A 25757-nucleotide genomic window follows, 5' to 3' on the forward strand; every position below is an offset into this window, starting at 1 on the left:
ACCAGGGCAGAACTGACAGCCGGGGCCACTAAGATTTCTCTTTCCACTAGAAATGTATATACCTAGAATCACCAATTTTCCTCCAGAAAACTGAGGATAGAAGACCGATTATTTTGTTGTTGTTGTTATGGGATATTTTACACAGACTAGCCGGATTAATTTTTCTTCACCAACCATTTGTTCCAGCAACAGAAATTCTAGCTACATTCATCCAGACCAGTGGTTCTCAACCTGTCGCTGTGGGCCACTTGCAGCCCATCAGCAGCAGCCCGATATGACATCCTCAGGGCCATACAGGGTGGGTGGATGCGGCCCACAATGGTAAATAGGTTGAGAACCACTGATCCAGACATTTCTGTTTAATAACAAACATACCCACTACTGAAAAATAACCAAGGGACTAATTCTGTACTTTAACTGATCCGGATCAGGCCCTTTATGCATTAGTACCATCAAAACAGCAATTTTTTTTAGGGGGTGGGGAAATTTTTTTGAAAACTTTTAATATTTTAAACTTTTTTTCTTTCACTAAACTACACACACAGTTAAGAACTGTAAAAGACTTTTGAAAATTTACCTTTATTTGTCGTCGTTTATCAGTAACTTCAATCTCCCCTTCTTGAAGAGCTTCTTTGAGGTTTGCTTTCTTCTGAGCAATGCCATCTTGAAGCAGGTGCAGCTCTTCTTTTTTTTGACCCAACAGCTGGTCCAAGAGCAGCAGCTCTTGCTGGTTAGCTGCTATCTACAGTACAAAAAAAATTTAACAATCTTCTGCCTAAACTACCTTCACATCTACATTAAAATATGCCAGGGTGTCAAATTATTGCTAAAGAAAGTGTCTTTCTTGGAAAGTTTTCAAAATATTATTTTTATTGTGACAGCATCTAGCAGAACCTGTTGGAGCCCTGATCCTCATTGTGCTGGGCACAGTATAGAGACACAGTTTAATAAAAAAAAAAAAGTCCCTGACCCAAGAAGCTTGCAATCTACAACCCCAATCCAGCAAATATTTATGCCCATGAGTACCTTTTATGCATGTGAGTTGTCCCATGGAGCTCACCAAGATTACTGATGTGCACAAGTTTTTTTTGGGATGGGGCTTAGTTATTACTAGAAGCAACAGGTGGAAGAGAAGAAGTAGTAATATATTCAACTGTCACATTAAGCTTGTCTTTACAGCATATTTTCTGCAAAAACTGTACACACTAATATGGAAGGCCTACCTGCTAAGTATTACAGTAACACCACATTTTTGTAGATTTTTTTTGGTACAAAAATGGAACATATCTTCAATTTTAATATATTCAAATTTGAGATTAAAGAAAACTTGGATTATAACATTATTTCTACAGATAATTTTTATATACTGTTCAGCTCTGATTTCTTGACAAGTACTTGACAATAAGTGATAAGAGTGCAGAATGAATGGGCGTGTAATGTATACGTCAAGAAGATTTTGGCTGGTGTGAAAATTCATTTATCAATGCGCTGGTGTATAAGTGAACATTCTTAGGAGCACGTGCATATAGTATTTAATTTGTAATATGTATTGACTAGCCATTTAAAAATAGTATTAACTTCATGTTGAGGAGATACTGACACTAAAATAAACCTACAAAATTAGGTGCTTCTGACAAAAAATAAAAAATCAGAACATAATGGATTATACTTCCAGTGCATGGAGTGGGCAGATTTTTTTTCTTTAAATTTACCTGATCTTTCAATCTTTCCAGCTCAGTTTTTTTGCCTTGAAGAATATTTTCTGCTTCTTTAAGAATCTGGAGATGATGATCTTCATTACCTTCTGCAAACTGAATATCTTCCTGCAGCTTCTGAAGACTAATGATTAAATTTAGGGTTAAAATATGTTCAAGAACACTTAAGTAGTCCCTTCTCTTTGCCATTAGATGAACTAAACGTATGTGTTTAAAATAAATTAAATACTTACCTTTCAGTCAACATTTCTATCTTCTGGCTTAAGGACTGGAACTCAGAATCTCTTGCTGATACAACTTTATTGATTTCTTTCAAGATACCTTCTTGTTTAGTCTTGTGCTGTTCTAAATCCCTTGTATCTGCCTGAAGTAACCTGAAATACATTCATTATTTCCCAGAATATCACAGCATTAGGTCTCCAAAAGCAACATCATATTTTTCAAACATGAAACACACCTTCTTTTGTTCCTTCCATTTCATGAATCTACATTACAATATAACCAGAAATATGAAATGTACCTTAACTGATGATCTGCTTTCACAAGCTTAACAGCCATCTCCTGAGCTCTTCGCTCTAGCTCCTCAGCATCAGTCTCAGTACGAGACAAGTGTTGCTTGGCATGATTGTACTTCTGAATAGTTTCTTTGGTCTAGAAAAGAAATAGATTTTTTTTTTTAATTACTGAAACAAGATTCACAGCAATTCCATTTGGTGGTGTCACTTAAATAAAAAGGCTTAATATCTAAGTATGGCAAATTGGCATACTTGGTTTGAGGGAAGTTTATTAGTAATGAGGAGGGAGGGGTGATTGATTAATGTGCAAAAATTAAGTCATAAAATGAAAAATTTCCCCAGGCTTTAAGTTCTTCACAGAAACCGAGACAGTTGCCATTTATACTTAAAATAATGAATAAGAACTTGCCTTCACATCTCCCTCTCATCAAAGCAAATGAACAATTTTAGATTCAGATCTAACCATCCTTGGCTGCATCTGCCTTGCACCATGAAAATAAATATTCTATCCATTTAAACACAAATATCTTCCTTAAACCAAACAGATACAATACAGAACAACTTACTTTTCCCCGGGTACTTTCAAGTTCAGTTTCAGCTTCCGCAAGAAGTCGATCTGCCTCCCGGAGCTCTGCCCGTCGTTTTCGAAGAGTCTTTTCTATACATTCAATTTCATCTACAATGTCTTCGTGATGTTTGAGAGATTTTTCTAATTCTAGCTCTATAATAAGACTGTCAACATGTCCTTCAGTGAAGTCCCTAAAAGAAAGGGAGGGGAGAAGCCAAACAAACCAAATAATTCAAAATTCAAATGCAAAAGGTCTGACCAATCTTTCAAAAAAGGTATACACTCTTACACAGAGACTACAGAAACATAAGTTATGCATAGTAATACAGTGGAACCATCTTTACTAACAGATTTTGAAAAGTCTATTAATCTGAATAGGCATACTTTTAAATACATATAATATCTACTCTTACTTGCGTTTACTGCGTTTCTGGGCTGTCTTACGTAGCTCTGCTACTTCACACTCCAGCTCTTCCCTTTCATGCAAGAGATCTTCAATGTTTTGATGCAATTTTTCCATCTCTTTCTTAGGTTTATGCTCAGATACTCCTGTCCACTTATATTCACATCTCTGAGATCTTAAATGATACACAGTATCTTCTAGTCTTGAGATTTCCTTCTCCTGAATGCACGCAAATACAAAGTTAGAACAAGACTGACTCCACAAAATCCTCCATAACAAATATGTTCCAAGGCAAAGCTAATGATGTTGTTTGAAACTAGAGGAGCTGCTGTATTCCTATGCTGTGGGACTATATAAAACTTAGTCTGTAGGTCTCAGAACACTTAAGAAAAGCAAGGAAATATCAATGTCCCTATTTTACACATGCAAAAATGGAGGCACTGAGGATCAAGAGATTTACCCAAGATATAACAGTGATCTAGCTGCAGGTTCTGACTAAAAGTCACATCTTATTACTTCTAGGCCTGTGCCTTTATCTGCTGGGCCATATAGCCTCCACTTGTATAACTCCAACTGTATATCTTCCGTTCAGACACCACCCAGCAAATTCCTGTGCAGTCTCTTGAAAAACATATCCTTAGGAACTGTCTCCCAGTACGCTCTTAAAGTCAAGATGATACTCTGCAGGAGCATATGGATTTAAGTCAAACCTTTTTACGCTTTTCAAATCTATAATCTATGAAATGTAAGATGGAATAATGAACACTGTTAGCTAGAGAAAAAAATGTTGAGAGGGAAAAGTTAAGAGAGGCTTATAAGCAGAGTCAATAATATTTGTGTAGTTTTGTAGTTTTACAAATTTATTTTCAAAACCAAACAGCAGATACTAAAAAACCACTACCACCTATTCTGAGTCAAGTGTATACAGCTGGGCCTGTGCCATACACGTACCAAGTCATGATGTTCAGGCACATTGCAGTGAAGCACTCCAATAGGAATGAGAGGGACAGAAAAGTTAGCAGGTACAGGGCCATAAACAATCTGAGTTCCAGCAGGAGGTGGTCCAAAGATAACTGTTCCAGGAGCAACTGGTCTACCATTGGTTGGTATAGGAGGAGGTCCATAAACTACAGTCCCCTGAGGTACAGGGGCACCATCTGGAAGGACAGTATAAATAACTGAACCAGAAGGTGCTACAAAGGGAGAGTCACTGGGAGCTTTCATTTCACCATCTCCTCCATTATTTTCTCCATGTTCACCATCTTTAGAGGGGAAAAAAAACCAAAATTGTAATTTCTTTTTTAGTTAACAACATTATCAATAATGTAAAAGCAGCAAAGAGTTCTGTGGCACCTTATAGATTAACAGAAGTATTGGAGCATGAGCTTTTATGGGTGAATACCCACTTCGTCGGGTGCATGTCATCCGATGAAGTGGGTATTCACCCACAAAAGCTCATGCTCCAATACTTCTGTTAGTCTATAAGGTGCCACAGAACTCTTTGCTGCTTTTACAGATCCAGACTAACACAGCTATCCCTCTAATACTTGACATTATTTATTATGCATCTCCTAAAGAAAGGCCCTAATCAGCAGTTATGTTAAGTATTCAGATTGAATAAAAAGCTCAACCATAATAAAACTTTTTTTTTAAATTCAGTCACTGATGCTCAGAAAATTCTCTCTGAACCTCAGGGAAATACAAACTGCTTATTTATTTAAACAACATAGTATGATCAAACTAACATACCTTTATTGGAATCTGATTTGGAGAACCCACTCCTGACTGGGGAATAAACCCAGCATCCTCTTGCAGTGGGTGAGACACAGTCTTTCTTCCTTATTTGCCTGCCCTGGCAATGCCAGGATGAGACAGGATACTGTAAGCTAACTCCAGAGTCTTTTGTGCTGTGAGAACCAGGAGTTGAGACCTAAAAACCCAAGAGTAATGCAAGTTTAAATTCTAGAAGTAACAAATAATGAAAAATAAACATCTGATTGAAGACCAGTTTGCAAACTGGTCTTCAAAGAACAGGTTGATCACATGGTGCTTTTTACTGTTTATCCAGCTGCTACACTGAATTAAAAGATAGGGAAGTATTTAAGGAATACTTAATTGTTGTTATGTCCATGTAAGCAACAGGTGTGGCTGCCATGGGGTTGTTATGGGATCACAAGTTGAAAGGCAGATGACAAACAAGACAATCTCTGTACAAAAATTATCTGCACTTGAAAAAGTCTGAGAATTTGTCTTATTAGATATGGCTCCTTTTGGCCTATCATCAATAGTTAGAGCAGAAACAGTGATTAAAAACTAGATTTGGAGGTCTGCAATATTTTAAAATCTCCACACAACTTATTTTTTGTTCGAGCTTTTGGTGATGTTTCTTCACTATTCCAGTTAGTGAAGTTGACACTGAGTTAGATGGGGATTTAAATGGGCTATTAGGTTAGCAATAAAGGAGGTGTGCTCTGCTTGAAATGTTCAGCAGCTTTCAAAACAGTTAATTAAATTAAAATGAAATTTGAATACAAAATTGAGAAGGATGGAGTCAGTAGACAAGCTATTTTGAGAACTGTCTTAGCTTTAAATAAGTGTATAGTTTAGATTCTGTGCTAATCTGGGATTGTTCAACATTGTTTTTAAAGGACAACTGTCAAGATTTTATTTAAGTTACATGTTCTTTGCTGTCTCAGGTGTGGCTTAAATTAAACCCTGAAACACTATAGCATGCACTGAAATGCTGCTAATTTGTATGACTAACTGGGAAGCCCTTTGCAATGTACTGAATTTTGCAAAGAGCTGACCTGTAAGAGACAAGACGGTGTATGACTGTACATACTTCAATGTAGTATAAGAGATCGCATGTGTGGTGTGGACAGAACATGCCAACATAAATATGCAAACATCAACTATCATGAAAATGACTGGATTTGGAAGCTGCGGTATGTACATGATCCTGGAGGGGGTACCTGAAAAGAGTTTTGTCTGCATGAAGTGCCGCCTGAGAGCTGATGGAAGAAAAGATCCGAGGACTGGAGATGCAGGTGGAAATTCTGGTTTAGTTTGGAAGGGGGTTCGAGCACATGATGGAGCAAAGACATGAGGGGGCTGAAGGATAATCTCAGACTTGCAGATGGAAGCAGGACCAAAGAACTCTGAGGGGAGATTGCTGGGTGAGGAAATTGACAGTGGAAGCATGTGACCAAGAGAACCAGGAAGAGGAAAAGATGGGCTAGTGAAAGAGAAACAGAGCTCAGGAACAGGTGTGCGGAGTTGGAAAATGAAGAGGGGCACAAGCAGGTGGTCACTGAAGGTGGGAGGGCAAGGAAGAAGAGAAGAGTAGCTAGTTCTATAGGAAGAGGGGAAGAAGATACAGAATGGGTTGCAGAGGATTGCAAGGGAGAACAGGAATCGAGAGGACTTGCAGCCTGAGGGAATAGGGGATAGACCAGAGAATTGCACCATCACAAGGAAAAGACAGGTCTACGTGATTGGGGACTCCTTACTGAGAAGGATAGACAGGCCTGTAACCAGAGCTGATCCAGAGAACAGAAGGGTGTGCTGTCTGCCGGGTGCTAAGATACGGGATGTGGACCTGAAGCTGAAGAGGATCTGAGCAGGAATGAATCCACTGGTTGTCCTTCACGTGGGAACAAATGAAACGGCTAGATTCTCGCTGGAACGTATCAAGGGAGACTATGCCAGGCTGGGAAAGATGCTTAAGGAAATCGAGGCTCAGGTGATCTTCAGTGGAATTCTGTCTGTTCCTAGAGAAGGGCAACAAAGGTGTGACAAGATGATGATGATGATGATCAACAGATGGCTCAGGCAGTGGTGCTATAAAGAGGGCTTTGGGAGGTATGGCCACTGGGAGGCATTCATGGACAGAGGACTGTTCTCTTGGGATGGACTTATCCTGAGTAGGAAGGAAAATAGAATTCTAGGGTGGAGGCTGGCACAACTGATTAAGAGAGCTTTAAACTAGGAATTTGAGGAAGATGGTTGGGAGATGTCCAGGTAATCTCCACGCCAGATTCTAACACTGAGAAGGAAGAAAATGAAGTAAGAAAAGATACAGCTGTGGGTAGGAGAATGGACATAAGGAGGAAGGGTAGTGTAGATACCAGTCTAACAGGTGATACTGGCAGTAGAATGTATGTGGCTAATCGGGTAAAGAATGTGAGTGAAGCCAAACAGCAAAAATTAAGGTATTCGTACACCAATGCAGGAAGCCTAGGGAACAAAATGGAGAAACTAGAGTTACAGTGAAACCAGATATTATAGGGATAACAGAAACATGGTGGAATAATAGTCATGACTGGAGTACACGTATTGAAGGCTATGTGCTGTTTAGGAAAGACAGAAATAAAGGCAAAGGTGGTGGAGCAGCATAGTATATCAACGATGAGGTAGACAGTAAAGAAATAAGATGTGATGGAATGGATAAGACAGAGTCTGTCTGGGCAAAAATCACATTTGGAGAAGCTACTAGAGCCTTTCCTGGGATAGTGCTTGGGGTGTGCTACAGACCGCAGGGATCTGGTTTGGATACGGACAGAGACCTCTTTAATGTTTTTAATGAAGTAAATACTAATGGGAATTGTGTGATCGCGAGAGATTAACTTCCAAGATATAGACTGGAGGACAAGTGCTAGTAATAATAATAGCGCTCAGATTTTCCTGGATGCAATAACTGATGGATTCCTTCACCAAGTAGTTGCTGAACCAACAAGAAGAGATGCCATTTTAGATTTGGTTTTGGTGAGTAGTGAAGACCTCATAGAAGAAATAGTTGTAGGGGACAACCTTGGTTTGAGTGATCATAAGTTAATTCAGTTCAAACTAAATGGAAGAATAAACAAAAATAGATCTGTGACTAGGGTTTTTGATTTCAAAAGGGCTAACTTAAAAAAATTAAGGAAATTAGTTAGGAAAGTGGATCGGACTGAAGAACTTGTGGATCTAAAGGTGGAGGAGGCCTGGAATTACTTCAAGTCAAAGTTGCAGAAACTATCAGAAGCCTGCATCCAAAGAAAGGGAAAAAAAAAATCATAGGCAGGAGTTGTAGACCAAGCATCTCAGAGAGGTGATTAAGAAAAAGCAGAAAGCCTACAAGGAGTGGAAGATGGGAGGGATCAGCAAGGAAAAGGTATCTTATTGAGGTCAGAACATGTAGGGATAAAGTGAGAAAGGCCAAAAGCCATGTAGAGTTGGATCTTGCAAAGGGAATTAAAATCCAATGGTAAAAGGTTCTATAGCCATATAAATAAGAAGAAAATAAATAAAGAAGTGGGACCACTAAACACTGAGGATAGAGTGGAGGTTAAGGATAATCTAGGCATGGCCCAATATCTAAACAAATACTTTGCATCAGTCTTTAATGAGGAGCTTAGGGATAATGGCAGGATGACAAATGGGAATGAGGATACGAGGTAGATATTACCACATCCAAGGTAGAAGCCAAACTCGAACAGCTTAATGGGACTAAATAATTTAGTTTAATTATGATCGGGGGCCCAGATAATCTTCATCCAAGAATATTAAAGGAATTGGCACATGAAATTGCAAGCCCATTAGCAAGAATTTTTAATGAATCTGTAAAGTTAGGGGTTGTACTGTATGACTGGAGAATTGCTAACATAGTTCCTATTTTTAAGAAAGGGGAAAAAAAAAAGTGATCCAGGTAACTACAGGCCTGTCAGTTTGTCATCTGCAGTATGCAAGGTCTTGGAAAAAAATTTGAAGGAGAAAGTAGTTAAGGACATTGAGGTCAAGAGTAATTGGGACAAAATACAACATCAGGTGAGGGATTTCCAGTAGAGATAAGGAGGTGTTAGTACTGTTGTAGAAGGCACTGGCGAGACCTCATCTGAAATACTGTTTGCAGTTCTGGTCTCCCATGTTTAAGAAGGATGAATTCAAACTGGAACAGGTACAGAGAAGGGCTACTAGGATGATCCGAGGAATGGAAAACCTGTCTTATGAAAGAAGACTCAAAGAGCTTAGCTTGTTTAGTGTAACCAAAAGAAGGCTGAGGGGGGATATGATTGCTCTTTATAAATATATCAGAGGGAGAGGAATTATTTAAGCTTGGTACCAATGTGGACACAAGAACAAATGGATATAAGCTGGCCATCAGGAAGTTTAGACTTGAAATTGGACAAAGGTTTCTAACTATCAGAGGAGTAAAGTTCTGGAACACTCTTTCAAGGGGAGCAGTGGGGGCAAAAGACATATCTGGCTTCAGGACTAAGCTCGATAAGTTTATGGAGGGGATGGTATGATGGGATAGCCTAATTTTGGCAATTAATTGATCTTTGACTGTTAGTGGTAAATATACCCAATAGCCTCTGATGGGATGTTAGATGGGGTGGGATCTGAGTTACTACAGAGAATTCTTTCCTGGGTATGTGGCTAGTGAGTCTTGCCCACATGCTCAGGGTTTAGCTGATCACCATATTTGGGGTCAGGAAGGAATTTTCCTCCAGGGCAGAGTCTCTGGGGGCTTTTCACCTTCCTCTGCAGTGTGGAGCACACATCACTTGCTGATTCTCTTCACCTTGAAGTCTTTAAACCACGATTTGAGGACTTCAATAGCTCAGACACAGGTTAGGGGTTTATTACAGAAGTGGGTGGGTGAGATTCTGTGGCCTGCATTGTGCAGGTCAGACTAGACTATCATAATGGTCCCTTCTGACCTTAAAGTCTATGACTCTCTGTGTTGAAAAGACAAAAACCCAAATTAACAAGGTTCTGAGCAGCTGTATTATGAAACATACATTTTGTACAGAATGAGGTATGAAAGTTGGTATTGTACAGAATGAGGTATGAAAGTTGGTATTGCAACATTTGTCTTTTTTACACCCATCAGCTTTCCCTCTAGTTCCTCCTCCAAATATTAATGAGGTTCATAATAGAATTTTTCCATATCAAATTACTTTCCACAAAATCCCATGTTAGTTTTCATACTTGTGGTGATGATGGCATATAATACCAATATCCCCTTCTTTTGAATGGATCTGCTATACCGGTGATGTAATCATTCTGGTAAGAAAGGGCATGTCTGAGTGCTGCAATTTCATCCAGTAAATTGTCTATTTCATCCTTGTTACCTGTAAAATAACAACATGGTTACATAACCTTAGAATGTACTTCAGTAAAGCTGAATGCTCTATAGTTATGGAGGTACCCACAGGTCTATATATTTAAGATAATGAAAATGCCAATTTAAAGTCTGCCACACTCCAATACATTTTATTTCTATGTTATTTGATACCAATAACACAATATACTGAAGTTATTACCCAACACTTCAAATAAACACCAGATACAGTAATTTCATTTTTAGATGAAAGAAATGTGAGATCAGAAACACAGTAATTTAGTACTGTATATACTTGATCATAAGCCGGTTCGTTTATAAGCTGACCCCTGCAAGATGGATAAGTAAAAATGGAAATTTTTTATGATCCATTCATAAGCCAACCCTATAATTCAGGAGTTGGCAAACTTTGGCTCCCAGGCCATCAGGTTAAGCCACTGGCGGGCTGAGATGGTTTGTTTACCTCGAGCGCCTACAGGCATGGAGGCAAACCTAAGTAAACAAAGCGTCCCGGCCCGCCAGTGGCTTACCCTGATGGGCCGGGACAGTAACTGGTGGGGAAATTTTTGTGGGGGAGAAGCTGGGGGTCAGGAGAGTAACCCCTGTGACCACTCCCTACACGACCCCACCTCTAGTCCGGGACCTCCACATTCTTCCCATCCCACCCATTCCCACCTTAGCTGGGGCAGGCCAGGGGAGGATGTCTCTGGCCTGGCCAGAACTGCTCCGGCAGGCTGGGCGGCATGGCTGCAGCCTGCCAGCCCTGGAGCTGCAGCTGCTTTGGAGTCTGCGGGGAGAGCAGCGTGGCCAGAAGTGGAGAGACTCTGGCCCTGCCTCTTCCCTTCTGGCTCTGTTGCCTCTCCTTATTCCCTCTGTTGGGGGAGAGGTGCTATGTCCCCCCCCCCTTACCCATTCATAAGCCGACCCCCTTCTCTGATGCTTCCCCTTTTTTACTAAAAAATTTTGCTTATGAACGAGCACATATGGTACTTAAATATAGAGGGAACTTTAAGAGTTCTGAAATTACTTAAAATGCTTCTAAATTCTTTCTTTTTCATTACACTTGGTCATGAATAGACCTCTGATACCAGTTGTGAAATGTGATTTCCACGCTTCTGCCGCAGCTACGAGCTAGGTTTCTGCAATAACTGCTGAATGTGTAACCCAGTTAACGTGGCTTGGCCAATAAAGTTGGGCACCAGTATTCCTAGACTGTTTTTTAGGTCTGCCACTTATGTGCTTGTGAGACCTTGGTCAAGGTTGCAGAGGTTAAGTAACATTTCCTCATCTGTGGGTGTGATGATAATATGCACCTATATCACAGGAAGGGTGTGTGGTTTAATCCAATAATATTTGCAAAATACCACAAGAACCAAGATCCTTCATCCTGGATGAAAGAAGCTACATAACAGCATTATATGCAAAATAAGCACATTATGGAAGTGCAAACTTACTACATCCTGCTCACTTCACTTCCATACACCCATACCCTTCTCTTCACTTGCTCCTCCCGCACCCCCTAAAGTTAAAAACAAATCAAAAAAACCCTGCCCAGGAGGAACAAAGTGTGCATCTTAGAAACCCGCTTTCAGAAGCCTCACAGAATAGACTGAGTTTTGAATACATCCCCAGGTATATGAAGTGAGCAGGTGGTGAGAAACATGGGGTAGAAACTTATTTCCTTTAAGCCTGTGCTGGAATGCAAGGTACAGAGACAAAAAAATAAAGTATTACCTGCCCTGCCATTGTCTAATAAGCTTTTCAATCGGTCAATTTCTGCTCTCTGACGTTTCAGAATCTGGTTTAATTTATCAATCTCAAACTTCTGAAAACTTGATGCAACAGCTCCGGCATCAGGTTTTTCCATTTCATACTGAAACCATTTTTTAAAAAAAAAGTTTAAAATCAAAACTCGGTCTAATTTATAAAGCCCATTCTAGAAACACATCTCATTAAATAAAAAAATCACAAATTCAGCATGTGAATTAATTTGCTGTAAGAATGATTTCCCCTTCTCCTCCCAAATGATTGTGATTATGCAATTACCTACATAAAGACATTGTAATAAATGATAGTCCAGCGGATTCTCTCTTATGTCTAACAGAAATGAGTATGTGGAAAAGTCCAGCACTAAGTTTAAAAAAAAAAAACCAAAACCCTAAAAATCTAAAATTGTAATTAGGAAGTCAGTAATTTAAAAAGTTATCATACAATCAAAGAACTGGAAGGGACCTCGAGAGGTCATCTAGTCCAGTCCCCTGCAGACGTGGCAGGACTAATTAATTATGTTAGGCTGTTTCAGATATTCATTTAACCATGCGCCTATGTTCAAATTGATCTCTGCATATTTCACTCTTACCCATTTAGCATTCATATCTTGATGTACAGCAAAAACTACTACAATTTACCTGTCCTTCTTTTTCTTTTAAAAGTCTCTGCAACAATTCTATTTCTGCTTCTGCTTGGGCAAGATCCTCAGCTGCACGAGCTGCTTGCATACAGAACTTCTCTGCTTCCTGAAATTCCTACAACAATAAACAGAGCAAACCTTTAATTTTAAAAGCTTATTTTACAGAGCTGCTGATGCCTCATACAGCATTGAGAAAAGCATAGTAACAAACAATCATGCTGGTCTGTTTTGTTTTTCTTTTTTCACCTTTTTCTTCATTCCTATTATCTACATGAAAAACCAGATTCTGTTTCTTTTTTAACATGTTAGATAAATACCCACACTTATAAATATGGAGACAAGGTTCCTGACCTGAATAACTTGAAGTCTTAAGAATGTACTTACATTGTATCTGTTCCTGTTAATTTATCATGACCTTATGTCACAATATTACTGCAATCTGCTTTTCATTTGTTAAATGGCTATTATTCAAATCATTGTAAAAATTATGTATTCATAAGTTTTCAGAATGTAATGAGACAAATTATTCAACCTGGAAATTACCTACACTACCTTCCCAGGCTACATCAACTATTTATATATTTTACAATAAATAAGACTTGCCCTCAGACTGAGACCTTATGTGCCAAGTTTCAGTCCAGTGTGAGGATTTGCGGTTGAGCCTTAAACTCCACATGATAAAGGCACCACCAAGAACCCTCCAATTATAACAGCATTAGTAAACATTATAAAAATGTATTATTTATATGTTGAATTACCTCGGCTCGCTCTTGGTTAATTTTGAGAACAGTTCCATGGAGAGATTTTAGCTGATCTTTGGCAATGGAGAGCTCTGTGGTTGCCAGTTTATCCGAAGTGGCTATTGCTCTTCTTAATTCCTTCAATTCTTTATCTAGGCCAAGAATTTGCTTTTGTGCTCGGGCATCGTCTAAGTTTTTCTGAAATAGAGGAAATATATATTGTTAGAGTTTTTATCCTGTACTGTTTTTACATTGTTAATATTTTATAGTTTTCTTCTGGTGTCTCTACAGGACATTTTACCTTACAGCCTATAGGAGTCACTATGCCCCATTTTGTATAGTGCTCTCTCATATTATTTTTCATTTAAAAGTACTTTTGAGATGCTTTGCAATTTTTTTAAAATTTAAAGCAGAATCAAACTAACATCACTGGTAACAATCAACATCTACACTTGAAGTCCCAGGTAACATACCATAAATCCTAGAAATCAAAACTGCCAAAACACTTAAAGGTTTTTTCTGTTTTTTTTCCCCAGGCAACTGAGTTCAGTGTGTGTGCTTCTTCTTGCTTATCTACCTCCCACCTTATTCTCTAAATCTTCCAGCTGAGTAAGAATTTTCTCCTTCTCCTCATCAGCTTCTTGAAGTTGTTGATCTGCAAGACCCTGTATTTCTTCCATACTCTTTATTTTTGCATGCAAGTGCTGGATTTCATTCTCTAGCTGATGAACTCTAGTCTCATTCTTCCTCTTCTCAGATTTAATCTGCAGTTAAATAAAATTACAATGAACAACATGAAAGAAGCCTACACAATGCATGTTTTGATTCACAATTTTGCTGAAGTTTAAAAATACCTATTTCTCAAAACATGCAATTAGCAGAATGCTATTTATCAAAAGAGAGTGACAACTACCATATCATGATTTCAATAGCATAAAATTTTAAAAGAACCTAAGTGACTTTTTAAAAAATGGGACTTCAGAGCTTTTGAAATTTTTACCCATAATCTTTACTTTTTCTACCTGTATTTACTTTTCTTTGTTCCCATATATTCTGTAGTCTGAACACTGGGTAGGCATATAATCAAGTATAGCTGTTGCATGCACACACCAGAAAACCGCTATCCCTATTAATTTTTGGAAGCATAAGAAAATTCTTCTGAGACATTTATGCATAAATGAAAACCTTCTGCAAGCTCTGTGCAATAAAGGATCTCAGAGAGTACACTGGGGCACACAGCATATCAGTGCACAGATGCCTCTTTTAAGCCATTGTTTCTAGAAACAGCATCTCCATACATTTGTATCATTTTTGATGCAAAAAAAAAAAAAAGGAGTCTGTGTAAGGCAAGTCTACTGTAAGACATGAGAACAAGTGTTCATATGCATCCATTTATCCCTACAGTAGCCAGAATCTATTTAAAGTGTGAGACCTGTCAAATTACTTCTGAAGGATTTTTTTTTTTTTTGTTATTCTCAACTGTTTATATCATTTTCCTTTAATGGATAGTTACCACTAAAGAGAAACATGCACTGCTGCAATCAGGTGAAAACCAGAACCACACTACACAAATTAAAAAGAAAACAAACCAACCCATCTTATCATATCTGAAATGAAATAGTAACATCTCTCTCTACATTCCAGTTGTCCCAAACCTGCTCCAGACAAATAAATATTTCATCTATATAACCAAGAACTTTTTAAAAGTGCTATAGTGCTATGTAGGGAGTGAAATTTGATCCTTGTGCTGCCAGTTCAATTTTCTCCATTTGTTAACTTGCAATTCTCTTACTCTTGCTTCTGCAGCTTTGTTACAGGCCTGTCTATATTTTTCTTGTGCATCTCCCAGTTTCTCTTGATGAGAAGCCATCTCTTCTTGTAACTGTCTCTGTCTAGCCCATGCCGCCTCTTTTTCTTGCTGTGAATGAGCAAGGATTTCATTAAATTGTTTCTGCAGGTCTGCAAGGCTTTTCCCTACAATATCAGTTGAATTATAGCATCTGAAAGAAAGACAATGCAATTCATAAGAAAGCAAGCAATAATTTTAGTTCTTGGTGTTAGATGCTGGGATTCTTCCAACCTAATATGCCAGTGCAAGAATTTAAGGTGGCTGATAGAACTAGGTACAGTTCAACAGTGGCCCGGCCCTATAGCTGAAACTGTATGGAGAGGTGTGTCCCTATCTCCAACTCTCCCCTTTCCACTCTGTGTGGCTAGAGGAAAAGCAGCAGGTCTTGTTTACCAGCTGGGTCTCACTAGATCTAGCAGCAAGTGGTCCAACCGGCATACTCAACTGGTGATGCCTTTTTGATTGGTCTCATGGTTCCTGAGCCAACACAGGATATTTAAGCAGATGTGGAGCAAAGGATTGCTCTCTCACTTCCTGCTTGGTGGCAGGATACCCCACCTACTATATTTAAGAGTACTGATATAGGGTGTGTAACTATGAGGATGGAATGCAGGACATGGCAACAGGGTTATTTATGGGGCAGTGTCAGAGCTGTACTCCTCCACAAATGTGGAGAAAGAGTGCTTATCTTGTTACTCCTACATACTTTAGATCTGTGCATACCAACTCATATAATGACATTACTAATGAGTTTATTTTACCCACCTAATTTCTCCAATTCCTGTCTCCAGTTTTCTCTTGAGCTCACTTACACGAGCTGTGACTTCTTCAGGATGAATTGTGTTGTCAGCTGCATGGTTTAGCTGATTTTGAAGATTTTTAAGCTGTTGTTTCAAAAGGTTATTGTCTCCCTGTAAAACCAAATTTAAGGGGTCAAATTCCAGTACACCTCTACCCCAATATAATGCTGTCCTCAGGACAAAAAATCTTAACGCGTTATAGATGAAACTGTGTTATATCAAACTTGCTTTGATCTGCTGGAGAGCTCCCCCCCCCCCCCCCCCCGCCCTCTGGAGCGCTGTTTTACCGCGTTATATCCAAATTTGTATTATATCGGATCGTGTTATATCAGGGTAGAGGTGTACTTTAGAATCTGACAACTATTTTCCCAATATGAAACGCATCTTTCCTTGCAATTACTCCTGAACGTTGAAAATATTTTGATGCCAGTTCAAGAATGGGCTTGTTTGTATTGCATCTCCTTCTTAGCAGTCTAATGAAGTAATAAATATATCTTTGTAGAAGTTAAGCCTATCGCCATAAAGGAGCTGATAGCAAAAGCAAACTATAGAATTCCCACTTCATTCAAGGACTTAACAGTGAGAAACTTCTCAGAAAAAACAAACCGCCACCAATTTCATCCATTAGAATTGTACAAAGATAACACACAGAGAAAAATTACTCAGTTAAGCCAATGTAACTAATTTTCAGCAAGAATCAGGAGCAGTCTTTACTTTACAAAACTAGACCTTTCCTTTTGTGTCCCTGTTGTCTGTCTGAGGCTCTGAGTTGGAGAGCAGAGACTTCTTTTTGCACCTGTGGTGCTGCCCCTAAGGAATACTTGTTCAGACAACAGAAGGACAAATACACATATCCACATTATCCCTAAGCCAGGAAACAAAAAGTGTAAGGTAGTAAATCAACCTCCAATTTAATTTAATTTCTGATTTGACTAGAACCTACTCCAACATACTCTTGCTATTCAATTTCTCTCTTGCAGGATACTATATTTCTCTCCAAATTTAATGGGAACCAAGTGTGCTCAGCAGTTCTGAAACCTGGAATAACTAAGCCTCTTTCTCACCCACATGCACTGAGCTGGAAGGAAGGACATGTTTTACATAAAACAATAACCAATCCCTCTGGAATATCATGGAGCAGTCTTGATAGCCCAATTCAAACCTCAAAAACAGAAGGATGATGACTGCAACATGGGGCTTTTGGGTTAGGAGTATTAACATTAGGGAGAAAGGAGTCAGAGATGCTACTTAAGATTCTCAAACAGATGCAGAGTACATAGAGGAGGAAAATCCATATTATTTTTCCTTTAGGGGAAAAAAAAAGGAACATTCCAGGTGAATTCTGAGACAAAAAATGAATAAGTATTTAACCTGAAATTGTTTGAGTTGGGAGAGTAGCTTATTGTTTTCCTGTTCCTTCTCTTCTGATATTTGTGCTTTGGTAAGAGCATTTTCTAATGCCTGCCTTTCTTTTTCAAGTTCAGCTTGCAGGGCTGCATGTTCCATCTATAATAACAAAGTTTTCAGATTTAAAACCCAGAACAATTGTACTTTTCAAAACAACAAAATTAACTGAATTATAAAAGGTGCTAAACTAGAGCTGGTCCAAAATCCCCTTGTTGACAGAGGAGGCTCCAGGCCCCAGCACGCCAAGCGCGTGCTTGGGGCAGCAAGCCGTGGGGGGCGCTCTGCCGGCGGCGCGAGGGCAGCAGGCAGGCTGGTTTGCCTGCGGAGGGTCTGCTGGTCCTGTGGCTTTGGAGGACCTCCCGCAGGCACGCTATGCTTGGGGCGGCAAAATCCCTAGAGTCGCCCCTGCTTGTTGAAACTTCTAATGAAATTTAAAAAAAAAAAAGAAGTCAACATTTTCCAAGGGAGTTTTTCAGTTTTTAGCAAAACTGAAAAATTGTGTCTAAAAACGGGAACTGTATTTGACGACTTGTGTCCCCATTCTCTATGGGCAGGATGCCCATCTGGGGAAATTTCTGAAAGACAGTTTTCAGACAAGCCCTATGGTAAACTTCAGAAGACTGTGGTAGTGGCACTTCTTTATGTTTGGGTAACCAATATTCTTCCAACTGTATTTCTGGAAAGCAACAATTGCTAGTCTGTTTTTATTCAGAGTATATTCTCCATGGAGAGCCCAAAATTATGCTGTATCTTGCTTTCCAGATAAAGTTATAAATCATAGCAAAATGGCAACTACGACCCATACTGGTTACATTGCCTTATGAAATAATAATTGCTACTTGAACATAAGGAACGTTTCCTTACTAAACTTGAAATTACCGAATGCAAAAATAAGACCCATCATTAACAAAAGAATTATCATTCATATTTGTTTAAGTTCCTTGCTACATACATTACTTTAAACCATTAAAAGGGGAGCTCTTTAAAAGAGATTTCTGACTATTACAAAGGAAAGTTCCATCACAGTAACAAAGAAGGAGATGGAAAAGTTTTCTAATTAGCATAATATACTAAAAAAAAAAAAACTCTTAATGGATATCTGAAAGCAGGATTAACTGGATTTTGACATTTGTGTTATAAATAGCCAAAAATGTTTTAATCAAAAACATGGATATTAGAATTTTTATCATGAACTCAGAGGGCTTTAAAAAAAAAAAAAAAAAACAGCTGATAAGAACAACTTCCCTGGAACTTCCATTCTTCCCAGACTTCGAAGGTAAAAAAATATTTCTAGATCTAAAAACAAAAAAAACCCTGAGTAAAGTCCACTTATGTTTTTCAAGCTAGATCATCCTTTAAAAAAATAACTATTTTCATTTGATGTCACAGTAATTTTATTCTCACCTGACTAAGTCGTTTTAGTCTCTCCAATTCTTCCTTCTGTTGATTGGCTTCAACGTCTCTGACTTTAAGTTGAGCCTCCAGTTCAGCCTCATATGCACTGAGATCACCTTGTGCCTCTCTAAGAGATTCATTTACTTCTCGTTGCTCTTGGAGTGCACATTCAAGCTCTGCAATTTCCTGAAATTGCACATTCAACTTAGAAATACACACATTATTTATGATTCTGTTCATATTTCTAGTTAATTTCTTGATGCTAGCAAATGCAGCATATTCATCTGTCAGGATTTACTGGAGCACATTGCCTGGCTATCTCCTGGCTTCCCGGGATTAACAATTATTACCACATCTAGAAGAGCAGAGTAAGGGTACCATTCATGATCACTATAGTCAGGGACAGTTAGAACTAGTTGTAGTTGACGTTCAACTATAACCGTAGATAAAAATAAATATAAGTAGTCTAGGGTGCTGTTGTGCAAAGCACTGTACACCCCCCCCCCCCAATACAAATAAGAGAACTTCCAGGTTACAACCACAGACATTTGTTTCTCTTAAGTCTAATTTTACTCCTAGCAGGACAATAAAATTGATCTTTAACAACCAGATGACATACCCATCAGCTTAGTGGTAACTATTTGGTGTGGAAAACCTGAGTATAGGAATTATCAGTTAGTTCAGGTTCTGGGCTGAGGAAGCTCAGCTGTGGTGGTCACTTATCTCTGGCTTTGAGAATGATGGTTCAGCACTTATTATTCCAAGAGCAATTCCTGTGGGGTGGTTTCACTGACTAGCCACATAGACGCGCCATACTGATGTTGGAGCAACTTGTGCTAGTGTAAGTGCAAATCAGACTTTTGCTCCTCGGACCAAAGGCTAAGTCTGGATTTCTGGGAGAGTTCCACCATAAGAAAAATATACAATATATACAAAATATACCTTGACTGTCCCTTAGAATAATCTCCATTTGCTGTATGTGATTTGTGTTTTAAATATTATAGGCCAAATTCCGTTCTCAGTTACAGTTTTAACTCCCACTGAAGTTACCATATAAGAGAGCAGAATTTGTCCCAGGGAAATTTTATTCTGCAGTTCAGAATTCAGTTTCTACTTTTATTCCCCAGGGATATGGCTTTGGGAAGACACAGGTATTCCTAAATCTTACTTTTCTCAAGTTTTCGGCATCCATGGCAGCTATTTCCAGCTGACTTCTTTCCTCCTCCAGTTCAGTCAATCTTTGCAGCAAAGCCTCCTTATCCTTCTGCAACTCCTTACATTCATCACTGGCCTGCTTGGCCTGACCTTTAACACTCTCAAGGTATTCCTGTAACCCAATGATAATACCTTCTAAATCCCTCTTCAGTGCTTCATTTGCTGCTATTTGACCTGCACGAAGATACAAAATGAAATTAGAGTATGCAAGAGAACTCTTTATTTCAAATAAAGGAATATAAGATGAACAAAATAGAGATTCCTAATCCTTCAGTGCCGTTTCTGAATACTGTTACTCTTCTGAATATAAGACATAAAAAATGTCACAAAGGAGGTGTTCAATCACAAATTGTCAAGTTTTGAAGATCAGAACATTGTTAATTTAGCTGAATCTAAGTTTTTTTTCACTTTTTTTTTGAGAGAAAACTAGTTTAAAAAAATTAATCACCCATACTTTAGTGTTAGATTTTTGGTACAACTCAAGTCATTACTACTTAGTGGCTCAATTGTACTTACTACTTGAACCAACTTGTGTGTGTTACCTAGTTTAGAGTAACTTCTCATGTACTTGAAATATCTAATTCTAGAGAAACAACAATTAGGGTTTCAAAAAATCTCTTCTCTAAAATGTTTCCTGATGTGACATTATACTAGGTTAATATGCAGCCATTTAAGACACATTTCTGTTCTATATTGTTCCCTCTTTGATCTCCTTCAACTCTGTCCACTAAATATTTTCCTGATTTGGAACAACAGCTTAAAATATTAAGTGTGCACAGGGCCGGTGCAAGGATGTTTCGCGCCCTAGGCGAAACTTCTACCTTGTGCCACCCCCCGTGCCCCTACCCTGAGGCACTCCCCCCCCACAGCAGCTCCCCCGTGGCAGCTACCCCCCTCCGCCCTGATGCATCCCCTCTGCCCCAGCTCACCCCTGCTCTGCGCACGAGCACCCCATTGCTGCTTCACTTCTCCCGCCTCCCAGGCTTGCGGCGCCAATCAGCTTAGGCGCCGCAAGCCTGGGAGGCGGGAGAAGTGATGCAGCCACGGTGTGCTCGGAGGAGGTGGGGCAGGGGTAAGCTGGGGTGGGGAGTTCCCCTGCGTGCCGCCCTGCCCCTCTTACTTGCTGCAGGCGGCCCTCCCTGCACTCCCCTGCCCCAGCTCCCTCTGCCTAAATGCCAGCGGCGATTGGGACGGCCGAAGATCTGCCAAAGAAAATGCCACTCCCCAAATGCCAGCACCCTAGGCAACTGCCTAGATCGCCTAAATGGTTGCACTGGCCCTGAGTGTGCATTTTCTAGTTTACTGGAACAAGGATTAAACTATTTAATTTTATTATTTTAATTTATAAAGACAAAATGGAAAGGTCATTTTTATATTCACTGAGTCTAAATCTTTCTGCAAATTAGTATCATGATATCATGTTAGTATATGTTTCCTTTTGTTCTAGCTGCTTGAAATCACACTGTCTAAAAGCCAAATCCCGCCCTCCAGTTATTTGAGGCTTCTGTTCATAATATTAACTGCATTTTAACTGTCCAATACATAAGTAAAAGTAAACACTATTTCATATAATATTTCTCACCCCTGCCGTAACTCTCATTTTTCCTCTTATTAGAGCTAGATTTTCACTTTTTCTTTTAGGGAAGAAAAACATCCCTCCTGAATTAATTACTACTGCTGTTCAGTAGTGGCCAAAAAGGAATTCTGAGAGATGTTTAGAATGCAATATTCTCCAGGGACAAAGGACGTTGCCTTCGAGATATTATGCCTGTACATGGCTATACAACTTCACCTTTCAATTCACTTAAACAGTAATGATGATTATAAGATTTATTAAGCATTTGAAAATATTTAATCTTTGAGCTAGGAATGTGCTTTCACATAACAGTGATTTATAGTATCTTGTCCATAGTAATACCAATGAATGGGATTTCTTAAATCTGTTTTCAAAACTGAAGTGATCAAATCAATTAATATGATAGTCTTTCCATGCAGATGGTGATATAAGAGGACCCCTTAACAGTTAGCAGAGACTATAGCTTTTCTATCATGTAATAGTTTTCTAAAAGTTCTGACTCTGACAACAGTTTCAATCAACATATAGTAACCGTAACTAGAAGACTTCATAATACTACTTGGACTATCAAGATGTCACATTAATATAAGGAGAAGAGAAATCACGCCATTCTTATGGCTGAAGGCCACTAATTTATGGCATATCCATGATGCTGTCAAGTGATGAAATACACTCAGCTTGTTAAGCAAGAGATCTGAATCTTCCACACAACAGGGAAGAGTGTTGCTGCTGGCTCTCCCCATCAAGATTGTGTATGTAACACCTCCTTATCAACGCAATATTCCTTTGCCAATGAAAGCCTTAGTGGGAAATACATAATGTTTTGGTGACCTGTATTTTCCAGCTCTTTTCCTCTAAGGTGGACTCATTTGAGAATTATTGCATTTTTTCCTTTCAATCTTTTCCTACTAGGGCTGTCGATTAATCGCAGTTAACTCATGTGATTAATTTTTTAAATCATTTAATTTTTTTGAGTTAATTGCGATTAATCGCACTGTTAAACAATAGAATACCAATCAAAATGTATTAAATATTTTTGATTTTCTATATTTTCAAATATTTCTATTACAACACAGAATACAAAGTGTACAGTATTCACTTTATATTAGTTTTTATTACAAATATTTGCACTATAAAAACAACAAGAGTATTTTTCAATTCACCTCATACAAGTACTGTAGTGCAATCTCTATTGTGAAAGTGTAACTTACAAATGTAGGTTTTTGTTTGTTACATAACTGAACTCAAACAGAACAATGTAAAACTTTACAGTTTACAAGTCCACTCAGTCCTACTTCTTGTTCAGCCAAACACTAAGACGAACAAGTTTGTTCATATTTACGGGAGATACTGCTGCCTGCTTTTTTACAATGTCACCTGAAAGTGAGAACAGGCATTTTGCATGGCACTTTTGTAGCCAACACTGAAGGTATTTACGCGCCAGATAGGCTAAACATTCGTATGTTCTTTCACGCTTCAGCCACCATTCAGGAGGACATTCTTCCATGCTGGTGATGCTTGTTAAAAAAACAGTGCATTAATTAAACTTGTGACTGAATTTCTTGGGGGAGAATTGTATGTCTTCTGTTCTATTTTACCTGCATTCTGCCATATATTTCAGGTTATAGCAGTCTTGGATGATGACCCAGCACATTTGATTTACAAACACTGTCACTGCAGATTTGACAAAACACAAAGAAGGTACCAATGTGAGATTTCTAAAAATAGCTATAGCACTCGACCCAAGGTTTAAGAATCTAAAGTGCCTTCCAAAATCTGAGAGGGACGAGATGTGGAGCATGCTTTCAGAAGTCTTAAAAGAGCAACGTTTTGATGCAGAAACTACTGAACCTGAACCACCAAAACAGAAAATCATCCTTCTGCTGGTGGCATCTGACTCAGATTAAAATGAACATGCATCGGTCTGCTTTGCTTTGGATCATTATCGAGCAGAACCCGTCATCAGCATGGATGCATGTCCTCTGGAATGGTGACTGAAGCATGAAAGGACATAGGAATCTTTACGCATCTTGCACATAAATATCTTGCGATGCTAGTTACAACAGTGCCATACGAACGCCTGTTCTCACTTTCAGGTGACATTGTAAACAAGAAGCAGGCAGCATTATCGCCTGAAAATGTAACCAAACTTGTTTGTCTGAGCGATTGGCTGAAGTAGGACCGAGTGGACTTGTAGGTTCTAAAGTTTTACATAGTTTTATTTTTGAACACAGTTATTTTTTGTACATAATTCTACATTTGTTAAGTTCAGCTTTCATGATAAAGAGATTGCACTACAGTAATTATATTAGGTGAATTGAAATATACTATTTTTTACAGTGCAACTATTTGTAATAAAACAATATAAAGTGAGCACTGTACACTTTGTATTCTGTTGTAACTGAAATCAATATTTGAAAATGTAGAAAACATCCACAAATATTTAAATAAATGGTATTCTATTATTAACAGTGTGATTAATTTTTTTAATCGATTAACAGCCCTATTTTCTACATCTCTTGTATCTCAGTTATGTTCGAATACAGATTTAATGTTCCTAAGGAAACAAAGTTAAAAAACAAACAAACAAAACCAGTGCTCTTTACCATCTGTAAGCTGTTGCTCCAGATCCTTAATTTCCTCAGTTTCCCTAGCAATCCTAGAAAGCATCTCATCCAGGCGACTTTCAAGCTGTTTGTAATGTTTGTTCATCATGTCAAGCTGCTGTTCTTTACTTGCTTTCTGAGCTGTCATGTGAGCCTGTGGATTACAGATAAATGGATACATTTTGCATATTTATTAGTAAGAATTAACTTATTTAGTTTTAATATATTTTTTTTATCTGGCTCATTGCTCCTGAAGTGTCCCATTACTACTGGAAATGAGCTGCACCAACAATTTGTACCTTCCATAGAGTATTATTTCCTGTTTATTGCACCAAAAGGCACAGTCTTTGGACCCTCATCTCAGACACATGAAGTCTCTATAGCAAACAGAGTTATTAAAAAAAAAAAAACAAATGCAAAACACTACATTCCTGCCCAGAGTAAGAAGGTCATATGTATCCCTTACAGCTCCAAGAACTGCCATTTTCCCAACTAACTCTCACAACTTCATTACCCCTCTCAGCCAAGAAATTACAAACAAGACCCCCTTCAAAACCCATGAACACTGCTCTTTAGTAATTGAGGAACACAAGGCATTCATTCATTCTCTATTTCCCCTAGGGCTGAGCGGCTATCTCCACAGCCCTAGCAGTCTATGGCCTGGGAAGAAATTAGCTAACAAACCAAGATATTCTACATGACAGTACAGAAAACAACTAGCAAGCCAGCCAAGCTTCACACAGTCTAATAATTTTGGCTTCACCTCTGATTAGCCTTTTTTTTTTTTTTTTTTTTAAAGAGATAAGGTGAGTGAGGTAATATCTTTTATTAGACAAACTTCTGTTAATTAAAAGAGACAAGCTTTCAAGCTCCCTCGAGGTCTTAATATTTTTTCTAAATCTACATGATATGTTCACTTAAGCTGTGATGGCCCAATATCAACTAAAACCAGACAGAAATCTCTCTCTAACTTGAGCTGTGTAAATTATCTGCAGAGCTGAATGCAGTCAGAGTTACAACAGGATACTTTAGTGTAGTTCAGGGGTCGGCAACCTTTCAGAAGTGGGGTGCCTAGTCTTCATTTATTCACTCTCATTTAAGGTTTCGCGTGCCAGAAATACATTTTAGTGTTTTTAGAAGGTCTCTTTTTATAAGTCTATAATATAGGATTAAACTATTGTCGTATGTAAAGTAAATAAGATTTTTTAAAAATGTTTAAGAAGCTTCATTTAAAATTAAATTAAAATGCAGATCCTTCCGGATTGCTGGCCAGGACCCAGGCAGTGTGAGTGCCACTGAAAATCAGCTCGCGTGCCGTCTCTGGCACACGTGCCATAGGTTGCCTACCCCTGGTGTAGTTGTTCAAATACTGGCTTCTGTTCAAATAGTAAGTTTATATCTAACAGTCTGATTTACCAACATGGGGCAAATCCTGAGGAATACTCAGCACCTG

General features: G+C 38.6%; 1 protein-coding gene across 8 annotated transcripts in view; it reads right to left on the reverse strand.

Annotated features, from left to right (window-relative positions):
- Positions 1-25757, reverse strand: part of CNTRL (centriolin) — a 61146-nt gene that overhangs the window by 14717 nt on the left and 20672 nt on the right. For 7 of the 8 annotated variants that reach the window (XM_050926659.1, XM_050926661.1, XM_050926658.1 and 4 more), the window contains 19 exons: positions 24305-24458; positions 20076-20296; positions 18917-19093; positions 17477-17611; positions 16071-16216; positions 15249-15456; positions 14041-14220; positions 13475-13654; positions 12715-12831; positions 12041-12179; positions 10174-10316; positions 4951-5131; positions 4153-4463; positions 3212-3420; positions 2797-2989; positions 2236-2366; positions 1949-2089; positions 1713-1839; positions 578-742 (listed from right to left, as the gene is read on the reverse strand). In XM_050926659.1, coding sequence (XP_050782616.1) covers positions 578-742; positions 1713-1839; positions 1949-2089; positions 2236-2366; positions 2797-2989; positions 3212-3420; positions 4153-4463; positions 4951-5131; positions 10174-10316; positions 12041-12179; positions 12715-12831; positions 13475-13654; positions 14041-14220; positions 15249-15456; positions 16071-16216; positions 17477-17611; positions 18917-19093; positions 20076-20296; positions 24305-24458 — 3258 coding nt within the window. The remainder of the gene's footprint in view (positions 1-577; positions 743-1712; positions 1840-1948; positions 2090-2235; positions 2367-2796; positions 2990-3211; positions 3421-4152; positions 4464-4950; positions 5132-10173; positions 10317-12040; positions 12180-12714; positions 12832-13474; positions 13655-14040; positions 14221-15248; positions 15457-16070; positions 16217-17476; positions 17612-18916; positions 19094-20075; positions 20297-24304; positions 24459-25757) is intronic. The other variant, XM_050926660.1, reaches the window with a different exon arrangement.

The sequence above is a fragment of the Gopherus flavomarginatus genome, chromosome 17 (assembly GCF_025201925.1).
Source record: "Gopherus flavomarginatus isolate rGopFla2 chromosome 17, rGopFla2.mat.asm, whole genome shotgun sequence".
In the NCBI taxonomy this organism is placed as follows: Eukaryota; Metazoa; Chordata; order Testudines; family Testudinidae; genus Gopherus; species Gopherus flavomarginatus.